This window comes from Triplophysa rosa, linkage group LG1 (assembly GCF_024868665.1).
Source record: "Triplophysa rosa linkage group LG1, Trosa_1v2, whole genome shotgun sequence".
NCBI lineage: Eukaryota > Metazoa > Chordata > Actinopteri > Cypriniformes > Nemacheilidae > Triplophysa > Triplophysa rosa.
Genome location: NC_079890.1, coordinates 39,186,023 through 39,208,410, shown reverse-complemented (window position 1 = coordinate 39,208,410; position 22,388 = coordinate 39,186,023). Strand labels below are relative to the sequence as shown.

Sequence of the window (22,388 nt, the reverse complement as noted above, 5' to 3'; positions counted from 1 at the left end):
TACCCGGTCTACCCTACTTATTAGTCATTTTAGTATATCTGTAAAGTCAATTTTTACAACCTGAACTGTGTCTTAATTCAAACAGGAAAACAGACTAGAAATGACTGAACCATACTGCTGATAATCTTTTCTTCTGCTGCTAACACAAGTAAGGTCCTTATTTTCATTTCAAGTTTTGCCTTCGCACCTCATTTGATTTGTAAATAAGACTTAAAATGTCAGTTGACTGTGTTCTGAGAGTGTTTTTTTGTGGATCTGATGACATGTGAATGTGTTCTGAGGGTGGAGAGAGTGACAGTCAAATGTCCAGAGGGATGTACTGATGTATAGCTAGAAGAGTGAAGAAGAGAGGAGTGAAATCTTCATGTGTAAGTTCTGCTCATAACCCAGAAGAAACTCAATTCTCTTCTCTTCTCCTTTCTCATATTCCTTTTGTTCAGCAGAGACATGGACAAACTCATTCATCTGATCTTACTCTCTGGTGAGTACACCTCACATCATCATCTCAACATCATACATGCTGTCAGTCATTCTTCATGCAAATCTTTAACCAACTTTTAAAAGTTAAGAATTAAAGAAACAGTTTTGTATTCATCTTAATGTAATTGATTTTCAGGTAAAAGTGTAAAATTCTTGTTTTTGTTCAACAGGTCTTGTTTGTATTCCAGGTAGTTTGGCAGGTAATCGATTCTTTAGTTCTTCACGTAGAAATGTAGAATGATGTAAAACTGTGAATCTTGATGTTTTTATTGTTCATCTATTGTTGTAAGTTTGTGGTTAGATGACAGTTTAATTCTCATGAGAATGTGTTTCTGACTGTTCTCTAATGCTTCATTCTGGTAGGTTTGTGTTTATAATACATTTACATTTAGTCATTTAGCAGACGCTTTTATCCAAAGCGACTTACAGATGAGGGAAACAATGGAAGCAATTGGAACAACAATAATAATAATAATAAAAATGATAATAATCACTCGTCTAGATGCTCAGTCTTTCAAGAGCTTCCACTGGAAATATGATTAACATATTCAGATATTTGTAAATACTTACATCAATACTATATAAATCATTTTACAATTAAGTAAACTTTACATATTGTATATTATAAAATAATATATATAAATATAAGTATCATATATTATAAATATAACATTAATATTTATGCAAGTTATGATTAAGTCATCTGCATTGTAGACTTTCAAGTGTAAGATTCTTGTCATGAAATAGTTGACATTAAACTTAGATGAGTTCTAAAGTATCAGACAGATATTTCAATGTGAAGTGAAATGTTTTTCAGCTGTGAGTCTGTGGTTCATGTGTTTTGTCTCAAATGCAAAAGCAATGAATCAAATTGATAGAACCCATTCTGTGCTTTTGATGTGTAAACAATAAATCCATCCATCCACTTCAAAACACCTGTGACACAATTCAGTCAATATTCTCACATTAGAGAGAAGAATTCAACTCCAAGTCTTCTTCTGTTGAGCTCATCAAACATGAATATGTTGAAACTGACAAGAATCAAATCTAACATTCTGAACTTTTACCTCATATTCATCTTTTAATGTTTACAAGTTTCATGACCGTTTATATATCTACAGACTGACTGATCAACTGTCTTTGAATATATATTTTTTAGAGAATTTAGCATTGAAGGGAACGGCCACACAGTCATCTACATACCCCAACTGGCTAGCTCAACATGCCATAGATGGTAAAAGATATGAAAGTGCATACTGCTCTTCTACATCATCTGATAGTAACCAATGGTGGAGGTTGGATCTCTTGGATGTTTATAACATCAGTACAGTGATCATCACTGCTCATGGCAGCTATTTGGATCAAACCAGTGGAGCAGAGATTCGTATCGGAAACTCACTGGAAAACTATGGAAACAACAATCCCATGTAAAGTTATTCAGTTGAACACTTTTCATTGATTGATTGATCTACCGATTTTGGTCGATTGATTGATTAAACGCCTCTATAGAGATTGATTGATTGATTTTCTCTCTCTAGATGTGCTGTGACTTCTGATCCTCTAACTGGTAATACTGTCAGTCTCTCATGTCATGGGATGGAGGGACGTTATGTGAATGTGGTCAGGTCTGGACGTATAGGTTATCTCACTCTGTGTGAGGTGGAGGTCTATAGAACAGGTACTTTCTGACAACAACTGTAATTCCACTACCATTAGATTAGATTTACGCGCACACACACACACACACACACGCACACACGCGCACACGCACATGCACACACACACACACACACGCACACACATACATTTACAGCCGAGAAAAAAATTAAGAGACCATTTTACTGATTTAAAAATGAACTATTTATTAGGTTTCAGAATCAGAAGGAGCTTTATTGCTAAGGAATTTGACTTGGCGACAGGAGCTTAGTGCAGAAGAAAGTGTACACATGGTGCAAACATAGTGCAAATATACATTAAGAAGATTAAGAAATTAAATAAAAAAAATAATGCACTATATACAAAAAGTGAAAAATATAGACAAAAAACAACATATATTTTTGATATAGTGTACAGATGTGTTATTTACAGGTTTAACCTATTGTTTCTTACAATGTACAGTTTCCAGATGTTATGTGCAAGTGTGCAATGTGATGGACAGTGAGTAGTAAGAGCTTTTAATTGTTCAGGCTGAGTAAAGCCGTCGGGAAAAAACTGTTCTTGTGTCTGGCTGTATTAAAAGATCGAATATGTCGAAACAGTTCAATCTTTGTATGGAACATTTAATTACACAAATTAAATGTTCCATACAGATAGATTTTAGTAGACTAATATAATGTAGATTTCGTCGACTAAAAATAGACTAAAACTATGATAAATTGGGATGACTAAAACTAAATGGCGTTTTAGTCAAAAGACTATGACTAAAACTAAATCAAAATTTGCTGTCAAAATTGACACTGATCTTAATTCTAACTTCAGTTAAGCCTTAAAATGTTAAAATTCTTTATTAAGTTGTATGTGCTACAAAATAAGTTACTGAAATTGTTAATATTTTGAAAATAAATGTTATTTGAATTTCAGTTTCATTTTTGAATTTTGTTCAAAATATCGAGATGTGTATCGTATCGTGAACCCAGCATCAAGATATGTACCGAATCGTGAGCGGAGTGTATCGTTACACCCCTACCTGATAGTATTACCTGGGGACCTCTAGTCATTTGTGATAATTGTAATCTGCATCTCTGTGATTTGGCGGGCTCATATATCATTTTTCAAGGTTTTATCCACCGTTTGCAAATAATGGAGGCTGTTTTGAAGTGTTTTGATATTATTTCTGGTGCTGGGTCATATCCATATCTGCCAACACTGTCGTTTTGGCCGGGAGTCTACCGTTTGTTTATTTATCATGAAAACTATAACATTTGAGACCCGCGATCGCAGTGATCTTCTGTCCGGTTCGCGGGTCTTAAATGCTGACATGTCATATATCACTAAACACCATACAACTATAGGCTATACAAACTATACGCAAAGCCTTGCCATCACATCTGGGAAATAAGTCCGTAAATTTGAGTAAAATCACGTTACGTAACGTTACGTGTCTAACCAAATTCACAGAAGGCTCCATCTAAGTCAACTACGCAAGCTGCTATCCAAACATAACAGTGGGCGTTTACTTCCAAGTCTTCTATGCGGCCCGCCCTTAAAAACTCAGCGTTTCTCCAGCCGGCCTCAAAACCAGGGTAGAAAATAGCCTAGTACTTATTGATTTTGATGTTTTCGAATGTAAAAACCACGCGAACGTCATAAGTATACATCAGACAATAGTATAAAACAATAAAAACGGCCAGTTCTTATGGAGGCTATGTGAGTGTCCCACTTCAGGTCCTGAGAGATGGTAGTGCCCAGGAACCTGAATGACTCCACTGCAGCCACAGTGTTGTTCATGATGGGGAGTGCTGGGAGTGCAGGGGGTTCTCCTGAAGTCTACGATCATGTCCACTGTTTTGAGCGTGTTGAGCTCCAGGTTGTTATGATTGCACCAGACAGCCAGCTCTGCAACTTCCTGTCTGTAGGCAGACTCGTCTCCATGTGGATGAGGCCGATGATGGTAGTGTCATCTGCAAATTTCAGGAGCTTGACAGAGGAGTCTTTTGCAGTGCAATGGTTTGTATACAGGAAGAAGAGCAGTGGGGAGAGCACGCATCCTTGAGGGGCACCAGTGCTGATTGTGAGAGTCCCGGATGTGAATTCACTCACTAGTTGCTGCCTGTCTGTTAGGAAGTTAGTGATCCATTGACAGAGTGGGGTGGGCACGGAGAGCTGGGTCAGTTTGTCTGAGAGAAGGTCAGGCATGATGGTATGATGGCCGAACTGAAGTCCACAAATAAGATCCTTGCGTAATTCCCAGAACATAATGCAGCCCATGTTGACTGCATCATCAACAGACCTGTTAGCTCTGTAGGCAAACTGAAGAGGATCCAGCAAGACTTTTAAACAGGCAGGTGAAACACCGTCTGGGCCTCGAGCTTTCTTGGTCTTCTGCTTCTTGAAGACCCGGTTCACATCCTCTACACATACGTTAAGTGCAGGTAGAATGGTGGGGGAGGCAGGAGGGGGGGTTGCACGGGAGGTGGGTGAATATGTGAAGTGCAGATCAGAGCGGGTGTGGAGTGTGAGTCTGGTCTTTTCAAATCGGCAGTAAAACACATTTGGATCGTCAGCCAGTTGTTGATTATCCACAAACTGTGAGGGTGGTGTCTTGTACTTGGTGATGTTCTTCAGACCAGTCCATACTGACGCGGGGTCGTTGGCCGAAAACAGTTTTTTCTGCTTTTCAGAGTAGTGTTTTTTAGCCACTCTGATCTCCTTTGTTAGTCGGTTCCTGGCCTGGTTGTACAAGATTTTATCCCCACTTTTGTAAGCATCCTCTTTGGTGTGACAAAGCTGTTTGAGTTTCCCAGTAAACCATGGTTTATCATTATTAAATGACAATAATGTCCTGGTAGGAATGCACATATCCTCACAGAAACTGATATATGAATTCACAGTCTCTGTGAGCTCGTCCAGATCGGTGGCTGCAGCTTCAAAGACACTCCAATCAGTGCAGTCGAAACAGGCTTGTAAATCCTGCTCTGCTTCATTAGTCCATCTTTTTACAGTCGTTGTTACAGGTTTAGCTGTTTTTAGTTTCTGCCTGTAGGCTGGTATGAGATGAACTAGACAGTGATCAGAGAGCCCCGAAGCTGCTCGTGGGACAGAGTGATATGCATCCTTAATAGTAGTGTAACAGTGATCCAATATATTCCTGTCTCTGGTGGTACATGTAATGCGCTGTTTGTATTTTGGCAGTTCACGGGAGAGATTTGCTTTGTTAAAATCGCAGAGGATGATTAAAACAGAGTCTGGATACTTTTGCTCAATTTCTGTTATTTGTCCGGCCAGTTGTTGAAGCGCTGCGCTTAAGCAGGCGTCTGGGGGAATGTACACATTCACGAGGATGAAAGAGGAAAACTCCCGCCGCGAGTAGAAAGGTTTACAGTTTATGAAAAATGCCTCTAAGTTAGGACAGCATACCATTTTTCAGCGTTGTTACATCTGAACACCAACTTTCGTTGATGTAGAAACACAATCCACCGCCTCGCGTTTTCCCCGTTAACTTCGCGATGCGATCTGCCCTGAACAGCTGGAAGCCCGGCAGGTGAAGCGCGTTGTCCGGAATGGCTTCACGTAGCCAGGTTTCAGTGAAGCACAATGTAGCAGAGTTTGAAAAGTCCTTGTTGATGCGGGTGATGAGAAGTAGTTCATTCGTTTCGTGAGGACCGCAAATACGGCAAAGAAAACAAGTTCAGATTCACTTTTAAAGGAGTCATGAACTGGCCTTGTTTATTGTTTTATACTGTTGTATGAGGTCTACTTGTGATGTCCGTGTGGTTTTTACATTAAAAAACATCAAAATCAATAAGTAATAGGCTATTTTCTACCCGGGTTTTGAGGCCGGCTCGACAAACACTCGGTTTTAATGGGCGTGCCGCATTGAAGACTTGGAAGTAAACGCCCACTGCTATGATTGGATAGTAGTTTGCGTAGTAAACTTAGTTGGAGCCTTCTGTGAATTTGGTTAGACACGTAACGTTAGGTTACACATTCGCCCTATTCGCATGGGTTTAGTATTATCTGGGGACCTCGTGTGATTTATAAATGACCTCCCCACATCTGTATTTCATGTGACGCATTCGCACAGGGTAAATGAAGACTTTGATTTTACTCAAATTTATGGACTTATTTCCCAGATGTGATGGCAAGGTTTTGTGTATAGTTTGTATAGGCTATAGTTGTATGGTGTTTAATGATATATGACTGTACCTGTCAGCATTTGAGACCCGTGATCTTGAACCGGACAGAAGATCACCGTGATCGCGGGTCTCAAATGTTACGAGAGTTTCCATGATAAATAAACAAACAGGAGACTCCCAGTAACTTATGGATATGACCCAGCACCTGAAATAATATCAAAACACTTCAAAACAGCCTCCATTATTCACAAACGGTGGATAAAACCTTGAAAAATGATATATGAGCCCGCCAAAACACAGAGATGCCGATTCGCACTGGACTAATATTATCACAGCACCTCGGTGTTCGTCAAAATATGGTAGGTCATTTGTGGGGGAATTTTTACTTTACAATTTACAGTCATGGCCGATTCGCATGCGATTAAGATCACAGACAACCTCTGCAATTATTACAAATGACTAGAGGTCCCCAGGTAACACCAATCCTGTGCGAATAGGGCTCAGGGCATATCAAGCGATCTCTAACAAAGCAATAGTGATGCATAGTACAAATATGTTTTACTCACATAAGATTGCGGCGCCATTCCTGTCGGATCCAATATTGACTTTACAGCACTGCTTTTTAATTTTAGTCTCTCAGCAAATCCAGCGTCGAGCTGTGCCTTGTTCACAACAGAATCCGTGGTGAAATGAAGCGAACAAACGCACACTGTTTTACCCACGTGAGCTGGAACGTCTTTAAAATAAACTTTACCCACGCATTACTAATGTGGGAATCTGAAGGAAGGTTATGCAGCGACTGTGTTCTTCCACAACCAGGCACTGACTGCACAATATTTTGCGATCTTTAACGGCATGTTTATTGCTTGCTCGCTCTATCTGGTTCCGCGCTACTTGTGTTACTTCAGTACTGTCATGCGCGAACCAGTGGGAGGGGCTAGAGAAGTAGTGGTTGATATTTTTCTGTGGAGGCGGTGTTCAACCTGTCATAGATAGGTGCATTCCAGGACCTGGCGTTCACTGGGCCTGGTGTCAAAAACAGTTGTCATTTCAGTAACAATGCATTTTTAGTTCTGACACTTACAGGATGTTCGCTTGAATACGATTCCCTCATCGTACAAAAGCTCGGGTTAAAATTGATGCCTTAATTCATGACTCCTTTAAGCAATACAACAGTAATATTTGTACATGTGTTTAGGAAAAGTTTAACAATTATTTTGTTATGTGATAACATATTTTTCATGTGTCTTGTTATATATTCTGTCTTTCACAATGCTGTTGGATGACTTTGTCCCTCCTGAGGTTTGATTTTGTTGAAATTCAACAAACACTGCACTGAAATTAATGCAATACATATATAAATGCTGATTAAATGAAAATTTGGAATGCACTGTTAATTTTTCCCACGGCTGTATGTACACATACATACATACTGTCACGGTTCCCTTTCTGTTTCACCATGTTTTCCCCCTGGGACTACACTTCCCATGATCCTCCACGCTCCCTCACCTGTCTCCCATCCTGAATTACCCTCACCTGCAAGCGATCTCCTTATCACCTGGACAATATTAAAATACACTCCCCCATTCGTTGTCTCGTCTTGTCATTGTATTGTGTTTGTGATTGTCGCCTGTTAAAATCTTTGTTATTATTAAAATCTCTTCTTATTGGATTACCCATGTCTCTGGTCTGTTGCTACCTAACACATCCACATCTAATTTTAAATGTTTATATTTTTTTCAGAGAATTTAGCTTTTACAGGAACAGTTAAACAGTCGTCCACACATCTGATCTGGCTTGCTCAACATGCCATAGATGGGATAAGAGATGGCTCATTTCCATCCACATACTGTTCTGCGACAGGATATCAAAGTAACCCATGGTGGAGGCTGGATCTTCTGGATATTTATGAGATTAGTACAGTGATCATCACAGCTAGATCAGACTGCTGTTCTGATCAAACCAGTGGAGCAGAGATTCATATTGGAAACTCACTGGTCAACAATGGAAACAACAATCCCATGTAAAGTTATTCATGAAATCACTTCAACACTTTTCATCCTCTATAGAGATTCATTGATTCTCTCTCTCTAGATGTGCTGTGACTTCTGGTATTCTGGTTCGTCACACTGTCACTTACTCATGTAATAAGATGGAGGGATGTTATGTGAATGTGGTCATGACTGGACATACATCTCATCTCGTTCTGTGTGAAGTGGAGGTCTTCGGAAAGCGTAATTTCTTAAACCTAATTCTGTACACTTTTTAAATTTGATTTTCATTATTATGTTTTATATTTGATTAAAATGTATTGTATTATTTTCATCAGTTAAAAATACCAGTGTCCCAGTATCACATCAAAGTGTGTAATACACACGCTGGTCCACCAGAGCAGTGGACAAATAGATATCTAGAGAACATACAGTATTATAAAGGTGTGTTATAAGGTGGTGATTATAGAGTGTGTTCAGCCGCGGCTCGTAGGTGGGGAGCGCCCCTCCGAAAGATTCATCCACTTGGAAAAATAGAACTGTATATAAACTGAACCTAACCATCATTGGTAACTCGAAAATATGTATATGTATGTATATCCTTATATGAATAAATATGCAGAATGAATATAGTTCTGCATGTGTTCAGTCAACGTTAAACTTAATCTTCAAGCAGTTAATTTTATATATCCTACGATACGACCCGGAATCTGCCCCACCTAAATATTTAGCCATGAGCCGGTAGTGGGTCTGTTTTAAGTAACTCCGTCTCGTTCTACTGTCTGTTAGACTTTACTGAAGTGGGTCTTGTCAAAGCTGCGCGTCAAAAACTAAACCACAAAGCGCTCTTCATTAATTTAACCTAGTAGATGCAGACACGTGTTGATTTAGTGCTTTACAGCATTAACAACAGCTTTAAAGAGCGTTCAAGTTCAGAAATACACAAGAAGCTTAATTTACACGCAGCTCATCGGAATAGAAAGAGTGAGAGACACACAAGCGTCTGTCTGCTCCCGCTCTTTGTTCGAGCTGCCCGTCACGTCACGCCTGCCTGAGTTACATAAACCAATGATAAATGAACAATAATTGAAAAATATATATTAAATTTCCACATAGGCTATATGAGATGTATTCCGTATTTACTGATCATGTACTGTATTAAACACGAAATGTAAATTTGTAGCGTTTTTAATTTCCTGTTGTGTCGCGTACCGCCGGGGGTCTCTTCCAGTACGACTACCACAGTTTGAGAACCACTGCACTATAGAGCAGTGGTCTCCAACGTGGTGCCCGCGGGCACCCGGTAGCCCGCATAAACTCTGTAAGGTGCCCGCCAAACACACACAGGGCTCAACAATAATGCTCAGGACAGTTGACGAATCTGTGACTATACGTATCAGCCAAGTGCTACTTCATCATGAAATGTTATTAGCACGTGTTGTAAGCTTTAATATATTCAAGTGGAAAAATATGTGAAAGAAAACAGAATTTGGTCCTGTGAGCCTAAAAATAATGCATCACGTGTTTCAAATTTGAAGGTATTTTATCAACAAGTAGCCCTCTAGATGATTTTATATCTTCAGGTAGCCCTCGCTTACAAAAAGTTTGGAGACCCCTGCTATAAAGCATGTGTGTCCACGCCTCGCTTTGCCTCCTCTGGTGGTCAAAATGACTGGTATCATTAAGTTAGCTTGCGTTAGGTTTAGGGTAGGAGTAGAGTTAGATGCTCTAAAATATCCATTAAAATGCAAATAATACGTTTTATAAAATCGTTTCCTCTAGTGGACCAGCATGTATATTCTGGGTTTTCCTAAGGATAATATATACATATATTTCAACCTTTTTACATTGGCAACGTTGTGCCATAGATTTACACCAGAGAGGTCACATTAGTTAAATACAGTATATGGGGGATTGCTATGCAGCAACATTTTTTCATATTATTTTGGTTTAGATTCCGGAGTGCTTGTTTCACTAAACTTTCAACATAAGGTTTATTTTGACATCTTGTAATATTTTTCTTAAATATCAGTGTTTTAATTGTAGACTTTTTTAGTTTTACACAAGAAAAGAACCTTTCTGAGGCTGAAGTTCTCCTCCAGTGTTGATGTAGCTGCTGAGAGAGACAAAATCCTCCATCAGGTGAGAAAAAGAGTCTTAAAATACAAAAGTAAAAGTGATGATTTAAGAGAGAAGTGACATATGAGAGTGTTTGATGTGTGTAAATATATGAGATGAGTGATGATGAGAGAATGAGAAATGACAGTATAAGTGAAATCTTTGATGAATTTTAGCTGCAGTCTGCTCTGGCATCACACATCTCTGATTTTAATCTGTCCTGGACACAACTACCCAAGAAAGAGAAGAAACCAAGAGCGGACCGAGGTAAGTACACACATTTAAAAACGTCCCTGAAACACTCTTTGATGTGAAAGTACAGAAAACATCAATACAGAATGATCTAAAATTTATATCAAATCTTGTTTTAATATGACAAACAAATCAAGACAGACATTTTTTTGGTCAAATTTTGTGGATGGGTATTACATATTTTAGAGCACAGTATCTTACCACACTGATGAGATCAGGGCCGGTATAGATGATAGCGACTGAATCTAAAACCAGCGCAGCGGGAGACACATGATTCATATCTCGGTCTCTGTGAGTTACACATGAAAATACACATAAGACACATGTAGTTTCAACATAGTTTCACAGGAATTTGTGACATAGTGACAATTGTATATATTTTTTATATTTTATATAATATATTATTCAGACACCAGATGTTATTTGACTTTTTTTTACTAGCAAAGTTTTGGTCCCAATTTCATTATTATTTTGCTATCCTCATATAAATGAACTACAGTGTCTTGTGTAACAGGTTAAAAAAGGTGCTTTCACTTGCTTTTGGTTATTATATACATATGGCCCTTTAAGTATAATAGACCTGCACTCTCTGTTCATTGGCTGGCGGCATGTTGGAAACTCTTTCCGGTTTAGTCATTAATATTCGCGCCAGTCAAGAGAGTGGTTGTAGTGGGTGAGTGCTCTCGAAAAATGTATTTCTTTCGTTGCTCTTTTTATATTTTGATGTCTTTTTCTTCTTTCTTGTTGCCAAATGAAATTGTAATGGTTAATGTACACCCGTCATTGCAGGACGTCGTGTAAAAATGCTGTGAAACTGATCACCTCATTTGAATGTGTTAACAGGTACATGTTCTACTATTTTGTTTACTATATTTTACAAACTGTGTTATATACTCACTCTTGAAAAAGGTTTAGTCATTAATATTCGCGCCAGTCAAGAGAGTGGTTGTAGTGGGACGTCGTGTAAAAATGCTGTGAAACTGATCACCTCATTTGAATGTGTTAACAGAATTAAACGATTCCCCCAAGACGCGAAATGGTGTTGGTTGTCGCAAGTATTTCACACAACGCAGATACGAGCCGTTACAATGGTGCCGTGACCGTGACTCTGGAAGCAGCGTGCTGGAACGACTGATCGGAGGTTTCCGGAGGTGTTCGTACCGGGTGACGAGAGCTTTTCGCGTGAAGAGCTGTTTTAGGCAGTACCGCTTGCTACCACAAGGAGGAGAAAAGGACCGTGTTTCACTGCTGACGAAAGCAAAGTTCTGGTATTGTGACATCAATTTGAACATGATATTGACAACAGTAGCAGCTGAAGATTTAACTTTGAAGTACACATTTTTTTTTTTTTTTTTGAAGATTTGAAAAACCTTGAAAAACAAAGAGACATTTTTGATGACTAAGGATTACTGCAGGGTTTTATTGTGAAGACTGACACTTTGCACAAATACATTTTGATTGAACTTTGAAACAAGGATATTTTTGCACAATTTTTTTTCTCTTCTTCTCTAGCTCTTTGAAAGTGTTAGTCTGAAGTTTACATTTACATATTTTTTTTTGGTATTCAACATTGCTATTGTTAGTGTTGGTCATGGAGTCAGAGAACAGTTTTGGAAGAGGTAGAGGGCTTTTCATGTTTTCACCTATGCCTTCAGTGGGGAGAGGTAGATTAGATTATACTCCTGTCACATCTACTCCAATGGTTGATTTAGAGACTGTACAGGATGTAGACTGTCATTTAAGTCCTCCTCCACCTCAGTTAAGTGAAAGTGAATTGAAACAACCAAGTTTGAAGGAAACCAATGAGTCAATGGAATTAATAGTGGAAATGGTAGAGCGTATGGGTCGCTCTATTGGGGAGAGCATCGCTTCCTGTTTAGAGTCAAAAATGTGCGTGTCTAATAGCACAGACTCATCTGTCTTAAACAGAGTTCTGAAATCTGAAATTAAAGAACCGGTTTGTTTTAGGGGTGACCGAGCTGAGCCATACACAATACATGAGTGGGAAGCCATAGTGCTGTCATATTTGCGCAAAATTGGGACGCCAATTGAAGAACAAGCTGATGAAGTCATGAGTAGACTTATGGGGCGGGCACGAGAAGTTGTGAGGGTGGGTTTGCGCAGTAACCCCTCTATTGATTTGTGCAAGGGCCCGAGACCTATTTTTGACTTGCTGAAACAGCATTTCAGTGACACAGCTTATTCTAACATGCCATTAGCAGACTTTTATGGCACACTCCCACATGCTAGTGAGGACTGCTTTGATTACTGGCTGAGGCTAAATAGAGCCATGGACATGGCTGAGGACTGTTTAAAGAGACAGAATAAGAAGACTGATGATCTGTCCCGTGAGCTCACCGTAATGTTTATCAGACATTGTCCAGACCCTGAGCTTTCCCTTATATTCAAGTGCAGACCTGTGGAGCAATGGACAGCAGCTGATGTTCACGCACGTTTGGAAGAGTATAGTAGAGAGAAACGATGTGGCTCTGTGTCTAGAGTGCCTCCAGCAATCACTCTTTTGAAACAGGAAGTTGCCGTTCTGCCTTCTGAAACAAAGGTAAAGACAACTGTTAATCCAGAATTTGATGTATATCATACTCCATCTAAAGAGCCCATTGAACCCATGGAACGGATCTTAGCAATGTTGGAACGTGTCTTGGAGAACGGGCAATCAAGAAATCAGGCCGGTACAGAGCGGCACTTGCCTAAGTCATACAGAAGCAGAGGAAGGCCTACTCTACCATGTGAAGTGTGTGGAGATGTTGGCCACACCACCCATTTTCACTGCAGAGCAAATCATCTGTGTTTTCTTTGCTACAAAGCCGGTCACGCACGTGTAGAGTGTCCTAAAGCTAAAGCTTGCATTGTCAGTAAGATGCCTGAAACGGATGCTGTTCCACGTACGGGAAACGAATAGGCCTGCATACGGAGGGGATGAGTGTAAGGCCAAATGAGAGTCCCCCATCATTGTTGAATTATGATCTGGAATCGGTATATAAAAGTGTATGTGAAGAATATAGTTCTGGATATACAGTTGTCTTGCAAAATACACAAAAACTTGAGCCCTATGATGATCTGTTCTACACTACTGTGATTATTGGTGGACAGGTTGAGGCAAAAGCAATGCTTGACACTGGGTCGATGGCTTGTACCATGAGCTCCAAGATTTTATCACAATTGCTGAGTATTGGTGTGTTGTCAAGCCTTTCACTTGCCCCAACAGATGTTGTTTTGGTCGGATGTGGAGGCACCAGAACAAAACCCTTAGGAATGAGTGAGCTGGAGATGGATGTGTACGGCTGTCACGTCACGGTTCCGACTTTGGTAGTCGAGGGCCAGGGTGATGATCTAATTCTTGGCAGTAATCTCTTGAAATATTTGCTTCATCAGCTGAGAAGTTCTTCAGAGTTACTAATAAGTGTGTCTGAACGTGAGTGTGATAACACTGAACAAAACAAGCTGCTTGATCTATTAGCCAATGTGGAGATATGGAGAAATGGTACTGTCCCTGATTTAGTAGGAACAGTAAAGATCAAAAAGGCAGTGTCACTCGAACCTATGACTGAAAACTTAGTTTGGGGCAGACTGCACAGTACTCATGACATCTCAGCTGGCAGTGCTGTCATTTTGGAGCCCAGCAGAGTAAAATCAAGGCCAAGGTCAGTGCTGGTTGGAAAAACGGTAGCTTTGATACGTAAAGATGGATGGGTCCCGCTCAAGGTGATAAATCCTTCTGAGAAAGCAATTACTTTGAAAAGAAATTCTACACTTGCAGATGCTTTTCCTTGCATGGCGTTGCAGGATTTTGACTGCTCTGAATTTCCTGAGGATTGCTCACTTGACCTTGAACAAAAAGTTCAGAGAACTGCTGATGTATTAACTGACAGACAGGATGTGATGAGTGTAGCAGATGCTCTAATCTTACCAACCAAGCCTGAATCAAACGACTCATGTGTTGCTGATGGCTCGACAGTCTTACGTGACTTGGGCTTGGCTGACCTGGATGTGGAGTCTTGCAATGTGTCCGCGGACTGCAAAGCAAAACTTGTTCAACTCATCTCTCAGTACCTTTCTATCTTTTCCAGACACAAGTTGGACTGTGGAAAGGCTGCTGGTTTTGTTCATCGCATTCGCCTGAGTGACGACAAGCCCTTTCGGTTGCCGTATCGACGTCTTGCTCCAAATCAGTATGAAAGGCTTCGTCAAGCTTTGGACGAGATGGAAGAACGTGAAATCATACGAAAATCTAGTAGCGAGTTTGCATCACCTCTTGTCCTAGTCTGGAAGAAGTCAGGAGACTTGAGAATATGTACAGACTTCCGTTGGATAAATGCTCGCACAATCAAGGATGCGCATCCACTTCCCCATCAAGCAGACGCCCTTGCTGCGTTGGGGGGAAACGCCTATTTTTCTACCATGGACCTCACATCTGGCTACTATAATGTGGAAGTTCATGAAGATGACCGGAAATACACAGCATTTACATCACCCTTTGGATTATATGAATATAATCGTTTACCTCAGGGCCTGTGTAACAGTCCGGCCACTTTCATGCGGATGATGTTGACGATATTTGGGGACCAGAATTTTGTCAGCCTATTATGTTACCTGGATGACGTCCTGGTGTTTGCACCCACCGAAGAGCTGGCATTGGAGCGCCTGGAAATGGTGTTTAAGCGTTTGAAGACTAATAATCTCAAGCTTGCTCCAAAGAAGTGTCATCTCTTGCGAAGTTCTGTAAAATTTTTGGGCCACATTATCAGTGCGGACGGAATTGCTACCGATCCAGAAAAAGTCAAAGCCATTACTTCTGTCACAGAGGATGACCTAATGGTTGAGGGTACCAATGTCCCCAGTCAGCAGAAAATAAGATCTTTTCTCGGTATGGTAGTGTTTTATCAGCAGTTTATTGAAGACTGTTCGTCAATTGCCAAACCATTGTTCAATCTTACTTCTGGAAGAAAAGCACCTCGTGGAAAGTGGAAGCGCCGAATGTGTCCGAGAGAGTTGTCCGCCGCAGACTGGTCTGAGGAATGTAGTCAAGCATTTCACAAGTTGAAGCAGGCTTTGCTTGACCAAGTCTTGTTGGCCCATCCAAATTTTGATGAGTCTTTCCTGCTTTCAGTTGATGCTTCAAGTAACGGACTCGGAGCAGTTTTGTCCCAGCTTCCTGCTGGTGGAACAACAGCTAGGCCTGTTGCTTTCGCAAGCAAGTCACTTACCTATGCCCAGTCACGATACCCTGCACATCGATTGGAGTTTTTCGCTATGAAATGGGCTATCTGCGACAAATTCCATCACTGGCTCAGGGGTCAGAAATTTACAGTTTGGACAGACAACAACCCATTAACATATATTCTGTCCAAAGCAAAATTGGATGCTTGCGAACATAGATGGGTTGCTAAATTAGCACCATACCAGTTTGACATTAAGTATGTTCCTGGTCCAAAAAACGTAGTTGCTGACGCCCTGAGCCGAGAGCCCTTCGTGCACCCTAGCGTACTCCATCGTCTCACGAGAGTTCCTTACAGTGAGTTATTGGCAGGAGCTGCTGATGTGCGCACAGACCATGTCCAAGATGTCTTTCGTTGGTCTACTCACCCCTTTGACAGTACTCCTGATGCTGAAGGTGTGGCCATTGCTTGTCATACGGCTAAAGCTTCCTTACCTGGTACGTTGTCAGTGCAGGAAGTAGAAGCTGTTCTGCACTCATGTAGGCATACCGATTCAAACATCAGGTCACATAGCTTGTTGCTGCCTCACCTTCCACAAGCAATAATGCCATCTGAATCACCTGACGTTGATGTGATGTCCCACGACTATCTCATGAATAGGCAACAGGAAAACAGTGTTTTGAGCAGAGTGATTTGCTTTGTCGAGAGAGGACGGAGACCTAACAGGAGGGAACAAATGAATGAACCAGCAGCTGTCTTGAAACTTATAAAACATTGGGGAAAGCTGCTAATGAAGGATGGCGTGTTGTACAAGGTTTCAAAGGATAGTGTCACCAAAAAGAAGACCTACCTGTATGTCGTGCCTGATGCAGTGAAAGTCATGGTGTTGAAAGGTGTTCATGACCAAGCAGGACATCAAGGTCAGCAGCGGACTCTGTATCTTGCCCGGCAAAGGTTCTTTTGGCATGGCCTGGAGAAGGATGTGAGGGAGTATGTGAGGTGCTGTCGTCGTTGTGTGATCAGCAAGACACCAGAACCAGAGGGTCGTGCGCCGTTAGAGAACATCATTACGACGGAGCCCCTTGAACTCGTCTGCATAGACTTTTGGTCGGCAGAGGACTCTGACAACCGATCTCTGGATGTACTTGTTGTGACTGACCACTTTACCAAGATGGCCAATGCATTCTTGTGTCCGAATCAGTCTGCCAAAGCTGTGGCGCATCAATTGTGGCATAACTACTTCTGTGTTTATGGCTTTCCAGGCCGAATTCACTCTGATAGAGGAGCTAACTTCGAAAGTGCCCTGATTGCTGAACTGTTAAATGTCGCTGGAGTTCAAAAATCAAGAACAACTCCCTATCATCCGATGGGAAATGGAGCATGTGAGAGGATGAACAGGACTCTGGGAAATATGATACGTGCGCTGCCAGCAAAGGCCAAGCACAAGTGGCCCCAAGTACTCAAATCTCTAACTTTTGCTTATAATTGCACCATCCATGAGACCACAGGATATGCTCCTTTCCTGTTGATGTTTGGGAGGATTCCGCGGCTGCCTGTGGACCTGGTATTTGAAACTGTTCTGGACAATCCGGATGTTGTGAACTATGACAACTATGTCCAAGCTCTTCGGAGAGATATGAAGGAGGCAATGCGCATTGCACAGGTATCTTCCTTGAAACAGCTGAAGAGACATGCTGACTTGTACAACAGGAAGGTCAGGGGTGGACCAATTGATGTTGGTGATCGAGTTTTGCTTGCCAACAAGGGAGCACGTGGGAAACGAAAGCTTGCTGACCGTTGGGAGGATACGACGTACACTGTTGTTGGACTTAACAAAGACAGTCATACCTACAGAATTCAGCACAGTCATACTGGTGTTGTGAGGACTGTACATCGTAACCTTATAATGCCAGTCAACTTTCTTCCACTTCCTGATGATGACTTGGAAGGTGATACAACCAAAAATCACCTGAGTGACTCAGAGAGTGTTAATTCTGTGATTGCTGGGGTGTCTGAGGATGCGTCTAATTACAGGACACGAGAGTGGGTGTCACAGCTGCCTTCTAATGGCATGAATGACGCAGACACAGATGAGGTGGGAGAAGCTACAGATGTTCTTGAGTCCATACAGGCTGTGGATATGGCTCAGTCTAAAGAATTGGAGCATGATGTGATTAACAGCTCTGAAACAACCCAGCTGGGACCTGAGGGTCAAGATGATGTTGAGGATATGGACAGGAGTGTACCTGAATCGGCTGCAGAGCAAATTGAGATATCTGCACCTGGTACCTTGAGTGCTGCCATGCCTAATTGTGGTCACATTGCTAAAGCCAATTCAGTGTCTAATATTAGTGTTCGCAACTTTCCTGCTGAAAGTTCACTAGGTCGTATAAGATCCAGAGCTGGTAGGCTGTTCAAACCAGTTACGAAGTTTATTGAAATAATGAACCAGCAAAAAGTTCTGGGGTGAACATGAATATACTGCTTGAGTGTTACGTGGTAACTCATTTTTCTGTATTCTTTCTATGACATACTTCGCTGTATTAGTTGATGAGTACGTTACTGTAATATTTCCATTGTTGGGTTTTGAAAGTTTTAAGGAAGTGCAATGTACTGTATTACCTCGAGACTAGAATTAAGTTTTTTTTTTGGAGATTTTGTGTCCAAATGTATGAAATGTCATTGTTTAGCTAACATGTAATGGGCATGTTTGTCTATGAGTGTCTAGGGGATTGGCCACCCTCTTTTCACTTTAATTCCTCTGGGAATAGTGTCTACACTGAATTCAACTGACAATTTCATGAAGTTTTGAACACTTTTTACATTATTTTTCTCTTCTATTTTTTTATTACTGTATATGGTTGTTGGTTTATGTACCTGATGTTATGTGTGGTCAGTGATATTCTTGTGTTCATTTTGGCATTCTTGTTTTGTGTGGAAGCAAGTGGAATTCAGTAGGGGGGAGTGTAACAGGTTAAAAAAGGTGCTTTCACTTGCTTTTGGTTATTATATACATATGGCCCTTTAAGTATAATAGACCTGCACTCTCTGTTCATTGGCTGGCGGCATGTTGGAAACTCTTTCCGGTTTAGTCATTAATATTCGCGCCAGTCAAGAGAGTGGTTGTAGTGGGTGAGTGCTCTCGAAAAATGTATTTCTTTCGTTGCTCTTTTTATATTTTGATGTCTTTTTCTTCTTTCTTGTTGCCAAATGAAATTGTAATGGTTAATGTACACCCGTCATTGCAGGACGTCGTGTAAAAATGCTGTGAAACTGATCACCTCATTTGAATGTGTTAACAGGTACATGTTCTACTATTTTGTTTACTACATTTTACAAACTGTGTTATATACTCACTCTTGAAAAAGGTTTAGTCATTAATATTCGCGCCAGTCAAGAGAGTGGTTGTAGTGGGACGTCGTGTAAAAATGCTGTGAAACTGATCACCTCATTTGAATGTGTTAACAGAATTAAACGATTCCCCCAAGACGCGAAATGGTGTTGGTTGTCGCAAGTATTTCACACAACGCAGATACGAGCCGTAACACTTGCACCCACTGGTAAAAAATATCAAAATGATATCTGGTGTCTGAATATGTTTTGGTTTATACTGTATATATGTATATAAAAACAATGGTGCCAGATCAAGACATCCTCAGTGGATTTTGTACAGTATATATATGTAACAAACGTTCAATAGAAGGGAAGGAAGGAGGCGGGAACCGGCGAACATTTAACAAACTTTAATGAAAAATAAACAAACAATAATTCAGCAAATAAAAGGCCGGCAGCCACCTCACGGTCGACTGCCGGCCACACGAACATAAACAAACTTAACTTCCGGGCCCGGTCCTCTCTCTCGATGGTCCGGTCGCTCGTCCTCTTATGCTCCCGAGCTCCCCCGTGAGGCATGCGGGGACCGGCGGTCGCACAGCTGACACTCGTTGCCACTTACGCCGCCGGCCCCGCCTTACTCGCCCCACGGCTCTCGCCCCGCCTTCCTCGCTACAATATATTTTTACGAGATGGTTTATTTGTATGATTTGTATGTAAAATACATCTGGGTGTCCAGACAACAGAGGCGTCCAATCGGTTCAGGAAATCTGTTCTCAGGCTTAAGCAGCAGACCGAGAATGTTTGTGAAATTAATAGAATGCATTTTTGGGGGGGAAACCTGACAAGTGTCTTGGGAAAAGTATGTCGTTCTCCAAAAATAAATAAATAAATTATTGATGGTTTTATATACACACACTGTGTCTGATTATTTATCTCATTTACAGGTCTTTGTGTTAAGAGATCTGCCTGAGATATGCCGAAGATTGTTTTACACAATGCTCCTGTATGTTTCATTAAACATGTTAAGCTAACTATTTCCGATTGTTAAATGTTTACAATTTAAACATAACTTTGTAGATAACCTCATGAAAGTTAAATGTTCATTCATTAGTAAGCTAACTGTACAATTAGGATTTGGAGTTTATAGGCTAATATTTCATATCACATACAGATTAACAAATGTAATGGACCGTGAGACCTTAATATTTCATTTATGAAGACAGATTTTTAAAATGTAAGAGAACATGACAATAAAACATTAGAGTTGTGTGTGTTTTTGTCTTGTGTTCGTCATGTGCTTGGTTGGAAATTTGTTGAGCTCCTCCATTGTTTCTTTGTTTGACGACCAGTGCTTCAACCTGTTTTCTCTTTCATTTTCCTTTATCTTCCTCTTGTGTTTTCGGTCCTGTGCTAGATTGTCTTGTGCTGTTGTGCCAATGCTTAGTCTAGTCCAAACAATAACAAAGTTCATTTTATATTTTTACCCGATGACAAAAAATATGTTTTGAATATATTATTACACTGAGCAGTTGGCACAATGATCATTTCCATTCTGTATGGACTCAATAAGACTTGAGATGTAACAGAAGCATCACTCTGAAAATGGGCATGTACAAAATGCTTTAAGTTTCTGGAGCGTTTATATGCAATCACCAGAGGATGTAGAAAAGAAGATGACTCAACTCGGGATCTGAAGTCAACAAATGCCAATGTTTTTCGAAAATGTTTTTATCCGATAAGACGTCAATGAATAAGTAGTAATAAAAGTGGATGTTTTTTTTTTTGTCCTTTTGTCTTGTCACGAACTTTGTATGTGTTTTTTGAAACGCTGTAGGCTTATCGAATGCATCATTGACCCATTTTGTGGTATAACTCCCATCTAAAATGTCAAGTTTTTAATGGTTTAGAGATTCACAGAAATATGAATTTGAGAGAAATCACATCCACAGATTTGGCCGCTTACACTATATTCGTACAAAATGTTTTGTCAGAAATTGTGACGTTCTCCAGGCATGTGGACGTGATTTCTCTCAAATTCATATTTCTGTGAATCTCTAAACCATTAAAATAGGGTCTTGGGACGATAGCGTAATCACCAACTGTTCCACCATCACGCACAAGTGTGTCTACATCATTCTGACTTAAACCCATAGGGGTATCTGTCAATGGATCTGGAGAATTATTCATTTCACCATTACCGGTTTGTAACAAGTTAGCTTGTTTTTCAAAATACTGATTTTGCATCTGAATAATTTCTTCTATCCTTTCACAGATGTTAGGGGGTGATGATTCATCTATTTCAGCCTCTGAGACTTGTAAATCCCTATCAAAGTTTAGATAGGCAGGCCCCAAAACAGCTATCTGATGATCGATAATGTCTTGTAACTGCGCAGTTATAGACAAATGCTCATGTCTACCTCTTACAGGGCTCATCTGTTGACGGCAATGTAAATCATCGTCTGAAAGACCTCTTTTACCAGCCATTTTAAAAATGTATTTTCAAACTTAGACAGATTCTCCTCTGATTGCACACTAAAATAAAAATCGTATAAATCAAATTAAATGACCCCACTATCAGGCAAAAAATCTATGGAAAGTGATACCTTATACCTTTCACAAAATAACAGCTCAAGAGCACAGCTTAAAATTAACAAAATGCACCATAATTCAAAATAAACCATGATTAAGAATTACCAAGCATATTGCAAACAATCAGTACATATTAATGATTATGATCAAAAACCATCAAATCAATGTAAAATACACAATAGCAACTCAAAATCACAATTTAAAATTAACAAAATAACCCCCAATTAAGAAGTACCATGGGGTAAAATAGCAGGAGTAAGATTTGCCAGCAACCTTACCATGAGTTGTCTTTGACTGTTTTCAGCTTCATGGTTCTGGATTACAGTCTGAAATGCTCCTTGAAGAAACTCCATGCGATTGATTAGTAGTCTATTTACCTCTACTTGCTCTAAAGAGTTCGTTAGCAATGGTTCCACACATCCGTAGATTTTCCTAGTGAGCTCACTGTAGAAATTCAGATGTTCTTGTACCCCACGGCAATGTTCAAGCTACTCCAGCAATAACTCCTGGGTGAAGTGTTCCTGGTTCGGCGGTAGGGGTCGTTCAATAATCAACGAAGGTTCCCCTGGAGCAGTTCTGTTCACATTAACCTCTGCAGATTCCCCTGGATCCTCGGATGAGATGCTTTCAGTGTTGTTTGGTACAAACAA

At 40.4% G+C, this 22,388-nt stretch overlaps 3 protein-coding genes across 10 annotated transcripts in view; all 3 read left to right on the top strand.

Annotated features, from left to right (window-relative positions):
- The window catches only part of LOC130557097 (uncharacterized), a 236,932-nt gene that overhangs the window by 188,966 nt on the left and 25,578 nt on the right, over positions 1 to 22,388 (top strand). The gene's annotated exons all lie outside the window — the stretch shown is intronic.
- LOC130555977 (uncharacterized) lies at positions 40 to 20,932 on the top strand. 6 transcript variants are annotated; one of them, XM_057336863.1, is made up of 11 exons: positions 40 to 148; positions 282 to 368; positions 444 to 481; positions 651 to 680; positions 1,640 to 1,907; positions 2,019 to 2,158; positions 8,019 to 8,298; positions 8,370 to 8,509; positions 10,323 to 10,408; positions 10,561 to 10,651; positions 20,094 to 20,932. In XM_057336863.1, exons 3-11 carry the CDS (start codon positions 448 to 450, stop codon positions 20,117 to 20,119), a joined length of 1,095 nt encoding a protein of 364 aa, XP_057192846.1. In that variant the 5' UTR covers positions 40 to 148; positions 282 to 368; positions 444 to 447; the 3' UTR covers positions 20,120 to 20,932. The 6 variants fall into 6 exon arrangements, with proteins under 6 accessions (XP_057192846.1, XP_057192597.1, XP_057192762.1 ...); XM_057336614.1 differs by having other exon boundaries at positions 441 to 481; XM_057336779.1 differs by lacking the exon at positions 282 to 368 and having other exon boundaries at positions 441 to 481.
- On the top strand, positions 13,574 to 19,374 carry LOC130552811 (uncharacterized). Of its 2 annotated transcripts, none has more exons than XM_057331538.1 (2): positions 13,574 to 18,945; positions 19,062 to 19,374. In XM_057331538.1, the coding sequence occupies exon 1, from the start codon at positions 13,574 to 13,576 to the stop codon at positions 18,281 to 18,283; it is 4,710 nt and encodes a 1,569-aa protein (XP_057187521.1). In that variant the 3' UTR covers positions 18,284 to 18,945; positions 19,062 to 19,374. The 2 variants fall into 2 exon arrangements, with proteins under 2 accessions (XP_057187521.1, XP_057187435.1); XM_057331452.1 differs by having other exon boundaries at positions 13,574 to 19,115; positions 19,282 to 19,296.